Source organism: Dendrobates tinctorius, unplaced genomic scaffold, assembly GCF_039654945.1.
Source record: "Dendrobates tinctorius isolate UK_male_01 unplaced genomic scaffold, ASM3965494v1 ptg000150l, whole genome shotgun sequence".
NCBI lineage: Eukaryota > Metazoa > Chordata > Amphibia > Anura > Dendrobatidae > Dendrobates > Dendrobates tinctorius.
In genome coordinates this window covers 259,451-279,138 of record NW_027361817.1, presented here as the reverse complement: position 1 = coordinate 279,138, position 19,688 = coordinate 259,451, and the positions used below count along the sequence as shown (strand labels likewise).

At 45.5% G+C, this 19,688-nt stretch overlaps 1 protein-coding gene across 1 annotated transcript in view; it reads right to left on the bottom strand.

Annotated features, from left to right (window-relative positions):
- The window catches only part of RHBDF1 (rhomboid 5 homolog 1), a 189,960-nt gene that overhangs the window by 6,307 nt on the left and 163,965 nt on the right, over positions 1–19,688 (bottom strand). Inside the window, exon 16 of the mRNA XM_073546636.1 lies at positions 14,991–15,144. Within this exon, the coding sequence (XP_073402737.1) occupies positions 14,991–15,144 (154 nt within the window). The remainder of the gene's footprint in view (positions 1–14,990; positions 15,145–19,688) is intronic.

The window sequence follows — 19,688 nt, the reverse complement described above, 5'->3', positions numbered from 1 at the left end:
TGAACCTAAGATCCCTACTCCTGATGTGTTTTCTGGGGATCGGTCTAAATTTCTGAATTTTAATAATAATTGTAAATTATTTCTTGCCTTGAGGCCTAACTAATCGGGGAGCTCTGCGCAGCAGGTTAAAATTGTCATCTCCTTGCTGTGCGGCGATCCCCAGGATTGGGCTTTTTCTCTGACACCTGAATATCCTATTCTGACTAACGTGGATGCATCTTTTCAAGCCTTGGGTTTGTTGTATGATGAACCTAATGCTGTTGATCAAGCTGAGAGAACCCTGTTGGCATTAAACCAGGGTCAGGATTCTGCAGAGTTATACTGTCAAAAATTCCAAAAGTGGGCGGTCCTTACTACATGGAATGATAGTGCTTTGGCAGCTCTCTTTCGGAAGGGTTTATCAGAGACCGTAAAAGATGTTATGGTGGGATTTCCTGTTCCCTCTGGTCTGGATGATTCCATGTCATTAGCCATTCAAGTTGATCGGCGTTTACGTGAACGTAAAACTACACGGGAGGCGCTGCCACCTTTTGAACAAACGTCTGAACCTATGCAATGTGATGGGGTTTTGTCTAGGGCGCAACGTCAGGAGTTTAGAAGGCGTAATAAGCTGTGTTTTTTCTGTGGAGATGCCTATCATACTATTTCTGTCTGCCCTAAACGAGAGAAATGTTTTGCACACACATTTGCTGTGGGCAGTGTACAACCTAAGTTCCTTTTGGCAATTACTCTGATCTGCTCCTTATCCACGTTTTCCACTAAGGCTTTTGTGGATTCAGGAGCAGCATTGAATCTGATGGATTTGGACTTTGCTAAACGTTGTGGTTTTTCCATGATGCCTCTGCGAACTCCTATTCCTTTGAGGGTTATTGATGCTACTCCTTTGGCGGAGAATAAACCTCAGTTTTGGACCCAGGTGACAATGCGAGTTGCCCCAGACCACCAAGTAAATTGTAAATTTTTTGTGCTGCATAATTTGCATGATACTATTGTTCTGGGTTTTCCCTGGTTGCAAACTCATAATCCAGTTTTGGATTGGAAATCTGGGTCTGTGGTGAGTTGGGGTTGTCAGTGTGTTCTTAGGGACGACCCTGTTTTCTCCACCTCTCCTCAGTCTCATGATATTCCTGATTATCTGGCCAATTTTTCTGATGTATTTAGTGAGAGTAAGTCTGCATCTTTGCCTCCTCATAGGAGTTATGACTGTGCAATTGAGTTGATGCCTGGGTGTAAATTTTCCAAGGGTCGGCTTTTCAACTTATCAGTACCCGAACATGATGCTATGCGATCCTATATTAAGGAGTCGTTGGAGAAGGGTCATATTAGACCATCCTCGTCACCTTTAGGTGCTGTTTTTTTTTTTTGTGGCCAAGAAAGATGGTTCGTTAAGACCGTGTATTGATTATCGTTCCCTTAACAAGATGACGGTAAAATATCAGTACCCGTTACCTCTGATGTCTGATTTATTCTCCAGAGTTAAGAGTGCCTGCTGGTTTACTAAGCATGACCTCAGGGGGGCGTATAATCTTATTCGCATCAAGCACAGGGATGAATGGAAGACAGCGTTTAATACTCCGAAGGGACATTTTGAGTACCTGGTGATGCCTTTTGGGCTCACTAATGCCCCTTCTGTCTTCCAGTCCTTTATGAATGATATTTTTTGTGACTTTGTGGATAAGTTTTTGATCATCTATCTGGATGATATTTTGATCTTTTCTAGTGATTGGGATTCTCATGTGGAACACTTCCGGACTGTGTTCCGGATTTTGAGGGAGAATTCCCTGTTTGTTAAGGGATCGAAATGCCTCTTTGGTGTACAGAGGATTTCATTTTTGGGATTTATCTTGTCTCCATCGACTATTGAAATGGACCCGGCCAAAGGTACAGGCCATTTATGATTGGGTTCAGCCTACTTCTTTGAAGGCCCTCCAAAAGATTTTGGGTTCTGCTAATTTCTATCGTAAATTTATAGGTAATTTTTCTGGTATTGTCAAACCACTGACTGATCTGACCAAGAAGGGCGCTGATGTGCTGAATTGGTCTCCTGAGGCTGTCTCAGCATTTCAGAAGCTTAAGCGGAGATTTACTTCAGCTCCGGTTTTACGGCAACTTGATGCCTCACTTCCATTTCAGGTGGAGGTAGATGCTTCTGAGATTGGTGCAGGAGCTGTTTTGTCCCAAAAAGACCCTGTGACTTCTAAGATGAATCCTTGTGCCTTCATTTCTCGTAAGTTCTCCCCATCTGAACGCAACTATGACGTGGGGAATCGGGAATTGTTGGCCATGAAATGGGCATTTGAGGAGTGGAGACATTGGTTGGAGGGAGCTAGACATCAAGTTGTGGTCCTCACCGATCACAAGAATTTGATTTATCTGGAGTCGTCCAAACGCTTGAATCCTAGACAGGCTAGATGGGCCTTATTTTTCACGCGTTTAAATTTTGTGGTCTCTTTTCTTCCGGGCACTAAGAATGTTAAGGCAGACGCCCTTTCTAGGAGTTTCTTTGCCGATTCTCTTAATATGACCGAGCCTACTACCATCCTAGGTGAGGGGGTAGTTCTTTCTGCCATTTCGCCCGATTTGAGATGCACCCTGGAAGAATTTCAGGAGGATAAACCTGAGCGTTGCCCTATGGGAAAATTGAATGTTCCTGACCAGTGGAGAAAGAGAGTGATGTCTGAAATTCATTGCTCCGCATTGGCTGGTCATCCAGTTATTTTTGGTACCAGAGATTTGGTGAGTCGGTCCTTTTGGTGGCCTGCCTTATCTCGTGATGTCAGGAATTTTGTACAGTCCTGTGGGACTTGTTCTCGGTCTAAACCCTGTTCTCATTCTAGTGGGTTGCTGATGCCCCTGCCGGTGCCCAAGAGGCCATGGACCCATATCTCAATGGATTTTATTTCTGATCTTCCTGTCTCTCAGAGATGACTGTTATCTGGGTGATTTGTGATAGATTTTCGAAGATGGTCCATCTTGTACCACTCCCAAAGTTGCCATCTTCCGCTGAGTTGGTGCCCTTGTTTTTACAACAGGTGGTTCGGTTACATGAGATTCCTGAGAACATTGTGTCCGACAGAGGAGTTCAGTTTGTTTCCACATTCTGGAAAGCCTTTTGTTCCAGTCTGGGAATTCAGTTATCCTTCTCCTCCGCGTTTCATCCCCAGACCAATGGACAGACTGAGAGAACAAACCAGACCTTGGAGTCTTATTTGAGATGTTTTATATCTGCTGATCAGGATGATTGGGTCTCATTTTTACCCTTGGCCGATTTCGCGCTGAACATAGAGCTAGTTCTGCCACTCTGATGTCACCCTTTTTCTGTAATTTTGGGTTTCATCCTCGATTCTCTTCAGGGCAAGTGGAATCTTCGTCCTGCCCAGGTGTGCACACTGTGGTTGAGAGAATGCAGCAGATATGGGAGTTGTCACTCTCTCTGGAAAAGGCCCAGCGATTTTCCAACCGGCATAGGACCATTGGTCCCCGGTTTAAAGTGGGTGATATGGTTTGGTTGCCGTCTAAGAATATTCCTATGAAGGTTGCATCTCCAAAATTTAAGCCAAGATTTATTGGACCTTATAAGATTTTGGAGATTCTTAATCCTGTTTCTTTTCGATTGGCTCTTCCAGTTACGTTCAAGATCCATAACGTATTTCACAAATCTCTGTTGAAGAGGTTTGTTGAGCCAGTGGTTCCTATGGCAGCACCTCCTGACCCTGTGTTGGTTGAAGGCAATGTGGAATATGAGGTAGAGAAAATATTGGATTCTCGTTTGGTTAGACGGAGACTCCAGTATTTGGTCAAATGGAAGGGTTATGGCCAGGAGGATAATTCTTGGGTCTCTGCCTCTGATATTCATGCCAATAGATTGGTTCGTGCTTTTCACCGGGCCCATCCTGATCGGCCTGGTGGCGTGGATGAGGGTTCGGTGACCCCTCCTCAAGGGGGGGGGGGGTACTGTTGTGAGTTCATTTTCAGGTCTACCAGTCAGGCTCCCTCTGGTGGTAACAGGAGGTAGTGAGGCTGATTTAATCAGTAGAGATCTGCCACCTGATAATGAGGATGACGATTGGACCTCAGGAATCTCAGATTGGATTTAAGACAGCCGACGCCCTACTCTGGTGCTGGTGATTCCTTCTGCTTGTCAGGTCTTGGTTCTCAGCTCTGTTCCAGTCACTTCAAGCTAAGTTTATCTGCTAGTGTTCACACTTGATTTTGCTGTTCTATTCAGTTTTTGTGTGGTCAGCCAGCCCCGGCTGGGACTGCGCTGAATTTCCACTCTTATTTATCTGTATTTGCCAATTTGCTTTTTGTCCCTTATTAGATTGGCCTCTTTTTGCTCTGTCTCAGAATATTTCAGAGTGCTGATATAGTGGGAGAAGTCTAGTGACTTCAGGGTTAATTTTGTTATCAGAAGTGTTGGACATTATTTTGTAGGTTTTTGGGCAGATTGCAGACAGTGTCTTTCCTTTCCTCTCCTTTCTATTTAGTTTGGGCCTCATCATTTGCTCAGCCTATTTTCCTACCTGTGTTTGTGTTTTCATCTTGTTTCACCGTCAATACATGTGTGGGGGCTGTCTATTCCTTTGGGGTCTGCTCTGGGGCAGTTAGTTTTCCCTTTTCTTGCTTTAGGCTTATTTAGTCCTCCGGCCGTGACGAGGCGTCTAGGTTCATCATAGGCACGCTCCACGGCTGCTGCTAGTTGTGTGGTTAGGATCAGGGATATGCAATCTGCATAGTTACCAACCTCTCTGGTTTTTCTGGGCTTAGCATGTTTAGGTTTTTTCCTCCTCGGTGACCCATTCATAACAGTTTGTACCATCTGCAATGGTGAAGTTAGCGTCCTTGCTAGCCAGGGTACTGTGAGGAGACAGTTAGGGACTAGACATGTGACGGCGGCGGGGGGAAGGACCTGCTTAGAGAGTTAGAGGAGCTTAGGGATAGGCACAGGCTGTTGTTTAGGAGGTGCCCCATCCCTTGTTCCCTTCCTCTCCCCTTTACCATGCCGTCGTGTCTGTGTGTTGTACCGTCCACTGGACCGACCCCTGGTTGGGTCGTGACAGTGAATTTGTTGTTGTTTCATCTATTGCTTGCTACTGAAACCAAAAGGGGATTACTTGGACAGATAAAATAGCAGAACAAAGAGTGAATTAAAATACCTTTATTGAAAGTGGTAGGTTGTACTATACATACAGAAGTGCTTGCACAAAGATAAAAATATTAGTTATCATGAATAAATTAAAAATCATTATACCTAAAACACCACCTCTAAAACTTGTATATTGCATAGAGAGTACAGTGCTGTGCAAATTAATTGGGACAAAGCATTTTTCTAAGTAAAATCGTAAGTTGGTTACCAGTCAGTGATTCAAACCAGTTTTAACTGCTTTGAACAGATGTGAGTGCCTGTTCAAAGCAGTTAAAATTAGTTTGAATCACTGACTGGTAACCAGCTTATGATTTTACTTAAAAAAATCCTTTGACCCAATTAATTTGCACAGCACTGTATATTACAGTGACAGACCGCCAATTACAACAGCAGCTATATAGGGCAAAAAAAGTGCCAAAGTGCAATACCTACACAAAGTGCAACTGAGTGCCAAAGTGCATAGTGATGATATAAAAAAGTGTAAACTTTGTGTTAAAAAACACAATTATATCACCATGAATAATATAAGAAACGCAAAAAAATAAACAGGGCACAAAAATTGTAATATATATAACAGGAGGCTAACGGAGCACAAAGAGCCAAGATGCACAGAATACAATAAATGAGTGAACAATAAGAGACAAATTATGTACCAATAAGCAACAAAGATTATAAGCTGCAAAATAACACTAGCTGAAGGTGGATACAGGAACTCAAATTTAAGCCATAGAAAGCATGTTACCTGAGGGGCGATAGTGGTAGATGCAAAGCACACCCGATGCGCGTTTCGGTTTACTCCTTTGTCACCCACCCCCTGACAAAGGAGTAAACCGAAACGCGCGTCGGGGTGTGCTAATGTTATTTTGCAGCTTATAATCTTCATGGGACTTATTGGTGCATAATTTGTCTCTTATTATTCACTCACTTATTTATTGTATTTTATTATATATTGGGCATCTTGGCTCTTTGTGCACTGCTTGCCTCCTGTTATATATATTACAATTTTTTGCACTGTATATTTTTTGCATCTTATATTATTCACAGTGATATAATTGTGCTTTTTAACACATTGTATTCCAGTTTACACATTTTTTTCATATCATCACTATGCACTTTGGCACTCAGTTGCACTTTGTGTAGGTATTGCACTTTGGCACTTTTTTTTGCCCTATAGAGCTGCTGTTGTAATTGGCGGTCTGTCACTGTAATATACTCTCTATGCAATAGATAATTTTTAGAGGTGGTGTTTTAGGTATAATGATTTTTCATTTATTCATGATAACTAATATTTTTATCTTTGTGTGAGCACTTCTGTATGTATAGTACAACCTACCACTATCAATAAAGGTATTTTAATTCACTCTGTGTTCTTCTCATATTTTATCTATCCAAGTAATGCACTTTTGCTTTCACTTTTCCCAAATGGTCAGCCATTCTCTTTGACACAATTGGTTTTTTATTTAAATTTTATATTTATTTGCTACAGATCACTTTGGTGATTTATATCGCTTGTTGTGTCTTATAAGTTTTATATTGCTTGTTATTGTAGTTTGTTCTGTAGTGCCATATTACACATTTCTTCTCAACTTAATAATCTAAAGTTCTCTGTATTCCTTCCTACCCTATTTTCCCTCCCCTCTAGTTATAATTACTATTTCATAGAATCATAGAATCGTAGAGTTGGAAGGGACCTCCTGGGCCATCTGGTCCAACCCCCTGCTCAAAGCAGGATTCGCTAAATCATCCCAGTCAGATGTCTGTCCAGCCTCTGTTTGAAGACTTCCATTGAAGGAGAACTCACCACTTCTCGTGGCAGCCTGTTCCACTCATTGATCACTCTAACTGTCAAAAAGTTTTTTCTAATATCTAATCTGTGTCTCTTCCCATTCAGTTTCATCCCATTGCTTCTAGTCTTTCCTTGTGCAAATGAGAATAAAGTTGATCCTTCTACAATGTGACAGCCCTTTAGATATTTGTAGACAGCTATTAAGTCTCCTCTCAGTCTTCTCTTTTGCAAACTAAACATTCCCAAATCCTGCAACCTTTCCTCATAAGACAGGGTTTGCAGACCGGTCACCATTCTGGTCGCTCTTTTCTGAACTTGCTCCAGTTTGTTGATGTCTTTTTTAAAATGTGGTGCCCAAAACTGGACACAATATTCCAGATGAGGTCTGACCAAAGAGGAGTAGAGGGAAATAATGACTTCACGTGATCTAGACTGTATGCTTCTGTTAATACATCCTAGAATTGCATTTGCCTTTTTTGCTGCTGCATCACACTGTTGACTCATATTCAGTCTGTGATCTATTAGTATACCCAAGTCTTTTTCACATGTGCTGTCACTTAGCCCTATTCCTCCCATTCTATATATGCTTTTTTCATTTTTATTGCCCAGATGTAGTACTTTGCATTTCTCCCTGTTAAAAACCATTCTGTTAGTTGCTGCCCACTTCTCCAGTTTATTTAAATCTTTTTGAATCCTCTCTCTCTCTTCTCTAGTATTAGCTATCCCTCCTAGCTTTGTGTCATCAGCAAATTTAATCAGTTTACCCTCAATTCCTTCATCTAAATCGTTGATAAAGATGTTGAACAATACAGGGCCCAGGACAGAGCCCTGTGGTACCCCACTTGAGACATTCTTCCAACTGGATGTGCAGCCATTTACGACCACTCTTTGGGTCCGATCACTAAGCCAGTTATGAATCCACCTAACAGTTGCCTTGTCCATTCCATACTTAGTCATTTTTTCAATAAGGATTGTATGAGAGACTTTGTCAAATGCTTTGCTGAAGTCAAGATATACTATATCTACAGCATTTCCTTGATCCACCCAATCAGTGATACCGTCATAGAAGGAAATTAAGTTAGTCTGACATGACTTATTAGTTAGAAACCCATGCTGACTCTGTTTAATCACTTCATTCTTATCCAGGTATTGACATACATGTTGTTTAATAATTTGTTCAAAGATCTTTCCTGGTATAGAAGTCAGACTCACCGGCCTATAGTTGCCTGGGTCCACCTTCTTCCCCTTTTTGAAGATAGGAACAACATTTGCTCTTCTCCAGTCTTCTGGCACTTCTCCTGTTCTCCAAGAATTTTCAAAGATTATGGAGAGGGGTTCAAAAATTTCTTCTGCTATCTCCTTCAGTACTCTGGGGTGTAATTCATCTGGACCTGGAGACTTGAATTCATTTAGGTTAGCTAAGTGTTTCCTCACTATCTTTCTGTTTATAGATATCCTGGATTCTTCTATTCCCTTAATAGGACAGTGAATAACAGTTGATGTTGCATTTCCTTTCTGAGAGAAAACAGATGCAAAATAGGAATTTAAAAGTTCAGCCTTCTCAACATCCTGTCTTACCATTTCATCATTTTCGTCCTGTAAAAATCCTATAGCATCTTTGACTTTTCTTTTACTTTTGACATATCCCCAAAATCCTTTATTATTGCTTTTGACATCTCTTGCAAGCCTCAGTTCATTTTCAGCTTTAGATAATCTGATTTGTGCCCTGCAGGTTCTGCAGACAGCATTATATTCTTCTTTAGATATGCCTCCCTCTTTCCATTTTATAAACTTTTTTTTCTTCCTTTTTAGCATGTGCTTAAGTTCTGTGTTCATCCATCCTGGTTTCCTTAAATGCTTCCTATTCTTCCCTCTTTTCGGAATTGTTAACAACTGTGCTTTGAGAATTTCATTTTTCAAGATTTCCCATCCTTCCTGGACATTTTTGTCTTTAAGGATATCCAGCCATTGGATCCCTCCAATTCTCTTTCTGAATCCCTTAAAATCTGCCTTTCTGAAATCTAACCTTGACGTCTGAGTCTTCACAGGTCTTCCACCTCTAGTAATCCAAAATTCTAAAATAGCATGGTCGCTACCTCCTAGGGTCCCAGCCACTTTTACCTCCTCAACCATTTCCTCCCTGTTTATAAGGATTAGATCCAAGGTAGCAGTTCCCCTTGTTTTCTCCCTTACCTTTTGGAAGATAAAGTTGTCAGCAAGAGAGGATAAGAATTTCCTTGACCTGTTAGTTTTGCCTGAGAGAGATTCCCAACAAATGTCTGGATAGTTGAAATCTCCCATGACAACTATGTCATATTTTTTGGAGAACTTGGCCATCTGATGCATAAAGAGTTCATCTATATCTTCGGCTTGCACAGGCGGCCTGTAGTAAATGCCTACAATGGTGTCCTTTCCATTGTTCTGTCCTTGTATTCTTACCCAAACAGTTTCCACAGAACTCCTAGTCTCTGAAGCTTCAATCTCTGTGCAGATATACGCGTTTCGAACATACAATGCGACACCCCCTCCTCGTTTATCAAGTCTGTTTCTTGCAAATAAGTTGTATCCTTCTAGTCTTGTATTCCAATCATGTGTATTGTCCCACCAAGTTTCAGTGATTCCAATTACATCATATTTCTGTTCCTGTGTTAGTAGTTCCAATTCTCCTTGTTTGTTGCCCATGCTTTGTGCATTAGTATAGAAACATTTTAGTTTGTGATTGGTTTCTCTTTCTCCAATATTTTTATTAATTAGATTCTTTCGTCTTTGTTCTTCCTTTCCACTTCTAATAGCAGAGTTCTCAATAGCATTTGTCAGGTGTATGGCTTTTTCTGGTCTTTTGCTTCCCTTCCCATGTTGTTCTAGTTTAAAGCTCTCCTTACAAGTGTAGCAAGGCGACTTCCAAATACATGCTTTCCAGTCTTCGTAAGGTGCACCCCATCTCTAGCAAGTAGTCCATCGTATAAGTAGTTCACTCCGTGATCCAGAAATCCAAATCGTTGCTGACGGCACCATCGACGTAGCCAGTTGTTCACCTGCAGAATCTTATTCCACCTCCTTGTTCCATGGCCATCCACTGGGAGGATGGAAGAGAAGACCACCTGCGCTCCCAGTTCTTTCACTTTCTTGCCTAAGTCTTCAAAGTCTCTGCAGATGGTTTCCAGGTCGTTTCTTGCGGTGTCATTTGTCCCCACATGTAGTAGCAGGAATGGGTAGTCATCTGTAGGTCTGAAGAGTCCTGATATCCTGTCAGACACATCTTTAATTTTTGCACCTGGAAGACAGCACATTTCTCTTGTAGTTATATCCGGTCTGCAGATAGCGGCCTCTGTTCCTCTCAGCAGGGAATCCCCCATGACCACCACTCTCCGTTTCTTCTTCACAACATTTTTCTTTCTCCATCCAGGAGGACTCTGAGGGCGTACAAGGTTGCTGTTTGTTGGCAAAGTCTTATCCTGATGTATTTCTTCATCGTTTTCCTGCGTGAGAGCCTGGTACTGGTTCCTGAGCAGTATGGGTGCTGACTGCCTCCTGATCCTCCTGCTTCTCTGGGTCACATGTCTCCATTCCTCTGTTTCTTCAGGTGCACTTCGAATTTCTTCTCTTTCTGTAACATGAAGAGATAATTGTGCTCTGTCCAAGAACTCTTCACCTTCCTTAATGATCTTCAACGTAGCTAACCTCTCTTCGAGATTTTGCAACTTTTCCTCCAACAGGGACACAAGCTTGCATTTGTGGCATGTGAAGTTTGGCTTTTCCACTGGTAAATCTGTGAACATGTAGCAAGAAATGCAGCTCACCAAATGGCTCCTGGCCTCTTCCATCTAGAGATTTCTTAAAAACGATGAAAGATGAGCCAAATTACGCGCGCCGATAGGCGCGCGGTTTTTCCGATTTCCTCTTTTCAGCTGCAACGGCCAAAACCCAGTGATCGTTGAGCTCGCGGAGACTCTTCACTTATCCCAGAAGGCACTGGGAATATGCAAATGATCTCCTCAAGACTCTTCCCCTGGTTTTCCGATTTCCTCTTTTCAGCTGCAACGGCCAAAACCCAGTGATCGTTGAGCTCGCGGAGACTCTTCACTTATCCCAGAAGGCACTGGGAATATGCAAATGATCTCCTCAAGACTCTTCCCCTGGTTTTCCGATTTCCTCTTTTCAGCTGCAACGGCCAAAACCCAGTGATCGTTGAGCTCGCGGAGACTCTTCACTTATCCCAGAAGGCACTGGGAATATGCAAATGATCTCCTCAAGACTCTTCCCCTGGTTTTCCGATTTCCTCTTTTCAGCTGCAACGGCCAAATCCCAGTGATCGTTGAGCTCGCGGAGACTCTTCACTTATCCCAGAAGGCACTGGGAATATGCAAATGATCTCCTCAAGACTCTTCCCCTGGTTTTCCGATTTCCTCTTTTCAGCTGCAACGGCCAAAACCCAGTGATCGTTGAGCTCGCGGAGACTCTTCACTTATCCCAGAAGGCACTGGGAATATGCAAATGATCTCCTCAAGACTCTTCCCCTGGTTTTCCGATTTCCTCTTTTCAGCTGCAACGGCCAAAACCCAATGATCGTTGAGCTCGCGGAGACTCTTCACTTATCCCAGAAGGCACTGGGAATATGCAAATGATCTCCTCAAGACTCTTCCCCTGGTTTTCCGATTTCCTCTTTTCAGCTGCAACGGCCAAAACCCAGTGATCGTTGAGCTCGCGGAGACTCTTCACTTATCCCAGAAGGCACTGGGAATATGCAAATGATCTCCTCAAGACTCTTCCCCTGGTTTTCCGATTTCCTCTTTTCAGCTGCAACGGCCAAAACCCAGTGATCGTTGAGCTCGCGGAGACTCTTCACTTATCCCAGAAGGCACTGGGAATATGCAAATGATCTCCTCAAGACTCTTCCCCTGGTTTTCCGATTTCCTCTTTTCAGCTGCAACGGCCAAAACCCAGTGATCGTTGAGCTCGCGGAGACTCTTCACTTATCCCAGAAGGCACTGGGAATATGCAAATGATCTCCTCAAGACTCTTCCCCTGGTTTTCCGATTTCCTCTTTTCAGCTGCAACGGCCAAAACCCAGTGATCGTTGAGCTCGCGGAGACTCTTCACTTATCCCAGAAGGCACTGGGAATATGCAAATGATCTCCTCAAGACTCTTCCCCTGGTTTTCCGATTTCCTCTTTTCAGCTGCAACGGCCAAATCCCAGTGATCGTTGAGCTCGCGGAGACTCTTCACTTATCCCAGAAGGCACTGGGAATATGCAAATGATCTCCTCAAGACTCTTCCCCTGGTTTTCCGATTTCCTCTTTTCAGCTGCAACGGCCAAAACCCAGTGATCGTTGAGCTCGCGGAGACTCTTCACTTATCCCAGAAGGCACTGGGAATATGCAAATGATCTCCTCAAGACTCTTCCCCTGGTTTTCCGATTTCCTCTTTTCAGCTGCAACGGCCAAAACCCAGTGATCGTTGAGCTCGCGGAGACTCTTCACTTATCCCAGAAGGCACTGGGAATATGCAAATGATCTCCTCAAGACTCTTCCCCTGGTTTTCCGATTTCCTCTTTTCAGCTGCAACGGCCAAAACCCAGTGATCGTTGAGCTCGCGGAGACTCTTCACTTATCCCAGAAGGCACTGGGAATATGCAAATGATCTCCTCAAGACTCTTCCCCTGGTTTTCCGATTTCCTCTTTTCAGCTGCAACGGCCAAAACCCAGTGATCGTTGAGCTCGCGGAGACTCTTCACTTATCCCAGATGGCACTGGGAATATGCAAATGATCTCCTCAAGACTCTTCCCCTGGTTTTCCGATTTCCTCTTTTCAGCTGCAACGGCCAAAACCCAGTGATCGTTGAGCTCGCAGAGACTCTTCACTTATCCCAGAAGGCACTGGGAATATGCAAATGATCTCCTCAAGACTCTTCCCCTGGTTTTCCGATTTCCTCTTTTCAGCTGCAACGGCCAAAACCCAGTGATCGTTGAGCTCGCGGAGACTCTTCACTTATCCCAGAAGGCACTGGGAATATGCAAATGATCTCCTCAAGACTCTTCCCCTGGTTTTCCGATTTCCTCTTTTCAGCTGCAACGGCCAAAACCCAGTGATCGTTGAGCTCGCGGAGACTCTTCACTTATCCCAGAAGGCACTGGGAATATGCAAATGATCTCCTCAAGACTCTTCCCCTGGTTTTCCGATTTCCTCTTTTCAGCTGCAACGGCCAAAACCCAGTGATCGTTGAGCTCGCGGAGACTCTTCACTTATCCCAGAAGGCACTGGGAATATGCAAATGATCTCCTCAAGACTCTTCCCCTGGTTTTCCGATTTCCTCTTTTCAGCTGCAACGGCCAAAACCCAGTGATCGTTGAGCTCGCGGAGACTCTTCACTTATCCCAGAAGGCACTGGGAATATGCAAATGATCTCCTCAAGACTCTTCCCCTGGTTTTCCGATTTCCTCTTTTCAGCTGCAACGGCCAAAACCCAGTGATCGTTGAGCTCGCGGAGACTCTTCACTTATCCCAGATGGCACTGGGAATATGCAAATGATCTCCTCAAGACTCTTCCCCTGGTTTTCCGATTTCCTCTTTTCAGCTGCAACGGCCAAAACCCAGTGATCGTTGAGCTCGCGAAGACTCTTCACTTATCCCAGAAGGCACTGGGAATATGCAAATGATCTCCTCAAGACTCTTCCCCTGGTTTTCCGATTTCCTCTTTTCAGCTGCAACGGCCAAAACCCAGTGATCGTTGAGCTCGCGGAGACTCTTCACTTATCCCAGAAGGCACTGGGAATATGCAAATGATCTCCTCAAGACTCTTCCCCTGGTTTTCCGATTTCCTCTTTTCAGCTGCAACGGCCAAAACCCAGTGATCGTTGAGCTCGCGGAGACTCTTCACTTATCCCAGAAGGCACTGGGAATATGCAAATGATCTCCTCAAGACTCTTCCCCTGGTTTTCCGATTTCCTCTTTTCAGCTGCAACGGCCAAAACCCAGTGATCGTTGAGCTCGCGGAGACTCTTCACTTATCCCAGAAGGCACTGGGAATATGCAAATGATCTCCTCAAGACTCTTCCCCTGGTTTTCCGATTTCCTCTTTTCAGCTGCAACGGCCAAAACCCAGTGATCGTTGAGCTCGCGGAGACTCTTCACTTATCCCAGAAGGCACTGGGAATATGCAAATGATCTCCTCAAGACTCTTCCCCTGGTTTTCCGATTTCCTCTTTTCAGCTGCAACGGCCAAAACCCAGTGATCGTTGAGCTCGCGGAGACTCTTCACTTATCCCAGAAGGCACTGGGAATATGCAAATGATCTCCTCAAGACTCTTCCCCTGGTTTTCCGATTTCCTCTTTTCAGCTGCAACGGCCAAAACCCAGTGATCGTTGAGCTCGCGGAGACTCTTCACTTATCCCAGAAGGCACTGGGAATATGCAAATGATCTCCTCAAGACTCTTCCCCTGGTTTTCCGATTTCCTCTTTTCAGCTGCAACGGCCAAAACCCAGTGATCGTTGAGCTCGCGGAGACTCTTCACTTATCCCAGAAGGCACTGGGAATATGCAAATGATCTCCTCAAGACTCTTCCCCTGGTTTTCCGATTTCCTCTTTTCAGCTGCAACGGCCAAAACCCAGTGATCGTTGAGCTCGCGGAGACTCTTCACTTATCCCAGAAGGCACTGGGAATATGCAAATGATCTCCTCAAGACTCTTCCCCTGGTTTTCCGATTTCCTCTTTTCAGCTGCAACGGCCAAAACCCAGTGATCGTTGAGCTCGCGGATCACTTCCATTTCCCCTTAAATCTACTTTATTCCTCGCTTTTTGGACTCCCTATATATTCTAAAAATTTCAATAAAAAATTATTGAAAACAAAAAGAAAAAAAAACTCACAATAACTTTGTGCAAGATGTTAAACGTAGGTTTACATTAGCTGCCAAAATCTGGTCTTATGTCTGTTTCTTAACTGCATGTCTTGGTTTAGGCTGTGTTCACATTTCCAATAAAGATGCTTACTTGTTTATTCTATATTACTCTATTTTTGTAAATGGTGTCTCAAACTGCAAAAAAAAGACTATGCTTACCTCAGCTCTGTATGGCAGGAAAATAGCACTAGTAAGATTACCAGTAATGCCACTTAAAATGTAAATGATGGAGATTCTATGCCAGCCAGCCAGCTTTTCTAAATCTCGAAGTATTGTCATCTGGAGGCACATGGACACCAAACAGTGCAAGATTCTGCAAATACAAATACATATGAAGTGAACAGGACGTAGTCATATTTTGTCACTTGTTATGGATAATAATTCTGCCTTATCTGCAGACAAAAGATCAACTGTAATAATTTTATTACTTGCAGAAAATGAGACAGGTTTTCATTTTTACAAGACATACTGTTTCATACTAGTTGTATCTCTTCTGCATAATGGTAATAGGGTCTAAAAATGGTATCGTTTACTAACGAGGATCTGTGACGTGTTAAAAAATTGAGCTACCGTATATAAGCCGAGATTTTCAGCCCATTTTTTTGGCTGAAAGTCCCCCTCTCGGCTTATACGCGAGTCATATACCGGGGGTCGGTGGGGAAGGGGGAGTGGGGGTGTCAGATCATACCCCCCTGGCACGTCTCTGCAGCCCCCCTGATTCTCCCACGGTCTCAGGCTGCTTCCTTTAGTGGTCACGTGGTACCGCTCATTAAAGTCATGAATATGCGCATGTTCAAGACTTTAATGAGTGGTACCACGTGACCACTGAAGGAAGGAGCCTGAGACTGTGGGAGAAGCGGGGCTGCAGAGACCGCGCCAGGAGGGTGTAAGTATATGCAATATTCACCTGTCCCAGGTCCACCGCTGCGTGCTGCTCTGCCCTCCGTGTCCTCTGACTGTGTTGTTCAGGTCAGAGGGTGCGGTGACGTAGTCAGTGTGTGCCGCGCCCTCTGCTGCCTGAACGTCACTGACAGAGGGACCCGGAAGACAGAGCGGCAGAGGTGGAACGGGGACAGGTGAATATCTGAGGTGCCGGGGCCCTGAGCCAGCGGTGATACCGGCACCTGTCCCCCCGCCTGCTCAGGACACCGGCACCTGCCCCCCAGTAACAAGAAGTGAGTAGGTCATTTTTTTTTTTACTTGCAGCAGTGGCAGCATATGGGGGCATAATCTATGGAGCATCTTATGGGGCACTTTATGGGGGCATAATCTATGGAGCATGTTATGAGGGCATAATCTATGGAGCATCTTATGGCGCATAATCTATGGAGCATCTTATGGGGCAGCAGATGGGGCCTATTCTATGGAGCATCTTATGGGGTATTTTATGGGGGCATAATCTATGGAGCAGCATATGGGGCATAATCTATGGAGCATTTTATGGAACATCTTATGGGGTCATAACCTTTATGGAGCAGCATATAGGGCATATTCTATGGAGCATCTTATGGGGGCATTATTAACCTTTGTGCAGAATTATATGGGGTGCATTTTGTATGGAGCATCTTATAGGGCCCATCATGAACTGTATATGAAGAATTATATGGGGCTCCTGATTCAATATGGATATTCAAAAACATTTAACCTACAATTAATTTTACCTTTATTGGTATCTATTTTTATTTTTGAAACTTACCAATAGCTGCTGCATTTTCCACCATAGGCTTATATGCAAATCAATCAGTTTTCCCAGTTTTTTGTGGCAAAATTAGGGGGGGGGTCGGCTTATACACGGGTCGGCTTATACACGAGTATATATGGTAAATGGCTTTCAAAATCTCTGAGCTCTCCTGATTCTGCCACTTTTTTCCACTTTGCAGAGATACATGGATTTTTGTGAGTACTCACCGTAAAATCCTTTTCTCCGAGACGCTCATTGGGGGACACAGAGACTGTGGGTGTGTGCTTCTGCCATCTGGAGGCCGACACTAAGTGTACAAAAAAAGAGTTAGCTCCTCCTCCGCCGCATACACCCTCGCCCCTAGGCCGGGCGTAACTCAGTTTAGTGCATAAGCAGTAGGAGAACGCGCCTTAAACTCAGGCAAGAAAGTATATGTCTGAAAAAGGGGGCCACCCTAAACCTTGTACAAGGATTTGTAAAACTCAAAATAAGTAAATGCCAACTGGCTGATAGGGTGGGTGCTGTGTCCCCCAATGAGCGTCTCGGAGAAAAGGATTTTACGGTGAGTACTCACAAAAATCCATGTTTCTCCTTCGTCTCATTGGGGGACACAGAGACTGTGGGACGTCCTAAAGCAGTCCTCTGGGCGGGATCTTAGCTCACCCAATCCATGCTAATTTGCGCCCCTGATTAGAGGTGCGCAACTGCTGCCTGGAGAATCTTTCTTCCCAGGCTTGCATCCGAGGATGCCTGGGTATGTACGTTATAATGTTTGACAAACGTATGTAAACTGGACCAGGTAGCTGCTTTGCATACCTGCTCTGCTGAAGCCTGGTGTCGTAGTGCCCATGAGGCCCCCACTGCCCGTGCCGAGTGAGCCTTGATCCCTGCCGGAACCGGCGTGCCACTGATTTGATAAGCTTCTTGGACCGTCAGGCGAACCCATCTGGCCAAAGTCGCTCTGGACGCCGCGAGCCCCTTCCGCCGTCCCTCTGGAACCACGAATAGAGAGTCTGTCTGGCGGAATGGCGCCGTCCTTGTCACATACCTCCTAAGGGCTCTTACCAGAACCAGGGTGTGCAAAGCCTTCTCTACCCTGTGCACCGGTGCCGGGCAAAACGAGGGTAAGACGATGTCTTCGTTGATATGAAATGCAGACACAACCTTCGGCAAGAAGGGGGGGGCTGGCCTTAAAACTACCTTATCCTTATAAAAGGTTAGGAACGGTGGTTTACAAGATAAGGCCGCCAATTCCGAAACCCGCCTAATAGACGTTATGGCTACTAGAAAAACGACCTTTCTGGACAGGTAAGGCAAGGGGACCTCTTGCAATGGTTCGAAAGGGGCCTCCTGAAGGGCTCTGAGCACCAAGTTCAGGTCCCATGATTCCGTCGGCGCCTTATAGGGGGGTACTAAATGTGCGACCCCCTGCATAAACGTCCTAACCTGCCAGACGGAAGCGACTTTTCGTTGGAAAAGTACCGACAGGGCCGAGATTTGCGTTCTGAGGGAACTCGGGGCCAACCCTGCGTCCAGCCCTGCCTGTAGAAAAGCCAGTACGTTGGGGATCGAAAAAACCAGAGGAGCCACTTCACGATCCCTACACCAACGGAAAAAAACTTCCCAAGTTCGATGATACACCCTCGCCGAGGAAGGCTTTCGGGCACTCACCATCGTGGCCGCCACATCGCGTCTGAATCCTGCCTGTGTTAACAGCCAAGATTCAATGGCCACGCCGTCAAACACAGGGCCCCTAAGTTCGGATGGTAGATCGGCCCTTGGGACAGTAAGTCCGGCCGATCTGGAAGACGCCAGGGTACGTCCACCACTAGTTGGACCAGATCTGCGTACCAGGCCCGCCGGGGCCAGTCTGGGGCCAGCAGAATTGCTGGAACCTTTTCTCTCCTTATTTTCCTGATAACTCTTGGAAGCAGCGGCAGCGGGGGGAACAAGTACGGGAGACGAAACTGGCTCCACGGGAGCACCAGCGCGTCTGCTGCGATCGCCTGCGGATCGAGGGATCGAGCGACAAACCTTAGTACTTTGGCATTCTCTCTGGATGCCATAAGGTCCACGTCTGGTGTCCCCCACCGTTGGCAGATCTGCTGAAAGATCTCGGGGTGCAGGGACCATTCCCCTGCCGCGACCCCTGTCGGCTGAGGAAATCTGCCGCCCAGTTTTCGACTCCTGGAATGTGCACCGCTGAAATTACCACGCGGTTCTTCTCCGCCCAACGTAGTACCAGTCCGACCTCGCGCATGGCTGCCTGGCTGCGCGTGCCCCCTTGATGGTTGACATATGCTACCGCTGTAGCATTGTCCGTCTGGATGCGCACCGGCCGGTGTCTCAGGAAACACTGGAAATGTTGTAGGGCCAATCGTATTGCCCGTATCTCCAGAATGTTGATCGGGAGAACTATCTCCTGAACGGACCACCGCCCCTGGGCTATGTGACTCTGGAAAACTGCTCCCCAACCTTGCAGGCTTGCATCGGTCGTCACCACCAACCATTGTTCCGGGGGAAAGGGTTTCCCCTGGACCAGAGACGAGTCGCGAGTCCACCACCGGAGTGAACCCCGTACCAGCGGAGACAACTTGCACCGATGACTGAGAGACAGCAGCCTCCGGTCCCATGCTGTCAAGAGCGCATGCTGAAGCGGACGGAGATGGAACTGGGCAAACGGGATTGCTTCTATCGCCGCCACCATTCTGCCCAACACACTCATGCCATACCGGATGGATCTGGAGCCCGGCTGTAGAAGGTTCCGTATCCCTTGCTTGATTTTCTGCGCCTTGTCCCGAGGGAGGATCACCAGCCCCCGGGAGGTGTCGAAAATCATGCCTAGGAACACGATTTTTTGGGCTGGAACCAAGGACGACTTGCTCCAATTGATCAGCCAGCCCAGACGGGCCAGGGTATCCAGAGTAATACCGACATTGTCCTGGCACTCCTGAAACGACGGCCCCTTTACCAAAAGGTCGTCCAGGTAAGGTAACACCGTTATGCCCCGTGCATGCAGGATGGCCATGACCACCGCCATTATTTTTGTAAAGACTCTGGGGGCAGTGGCCAGACCGAAGGGCAGAGCCACGAATTGGAAGTGACGTCCTCCGATCGCGAATCGCAGGAACCTCTGGTGTGGGGGGAATATCGGAATATGCAGATATGCATCCTGC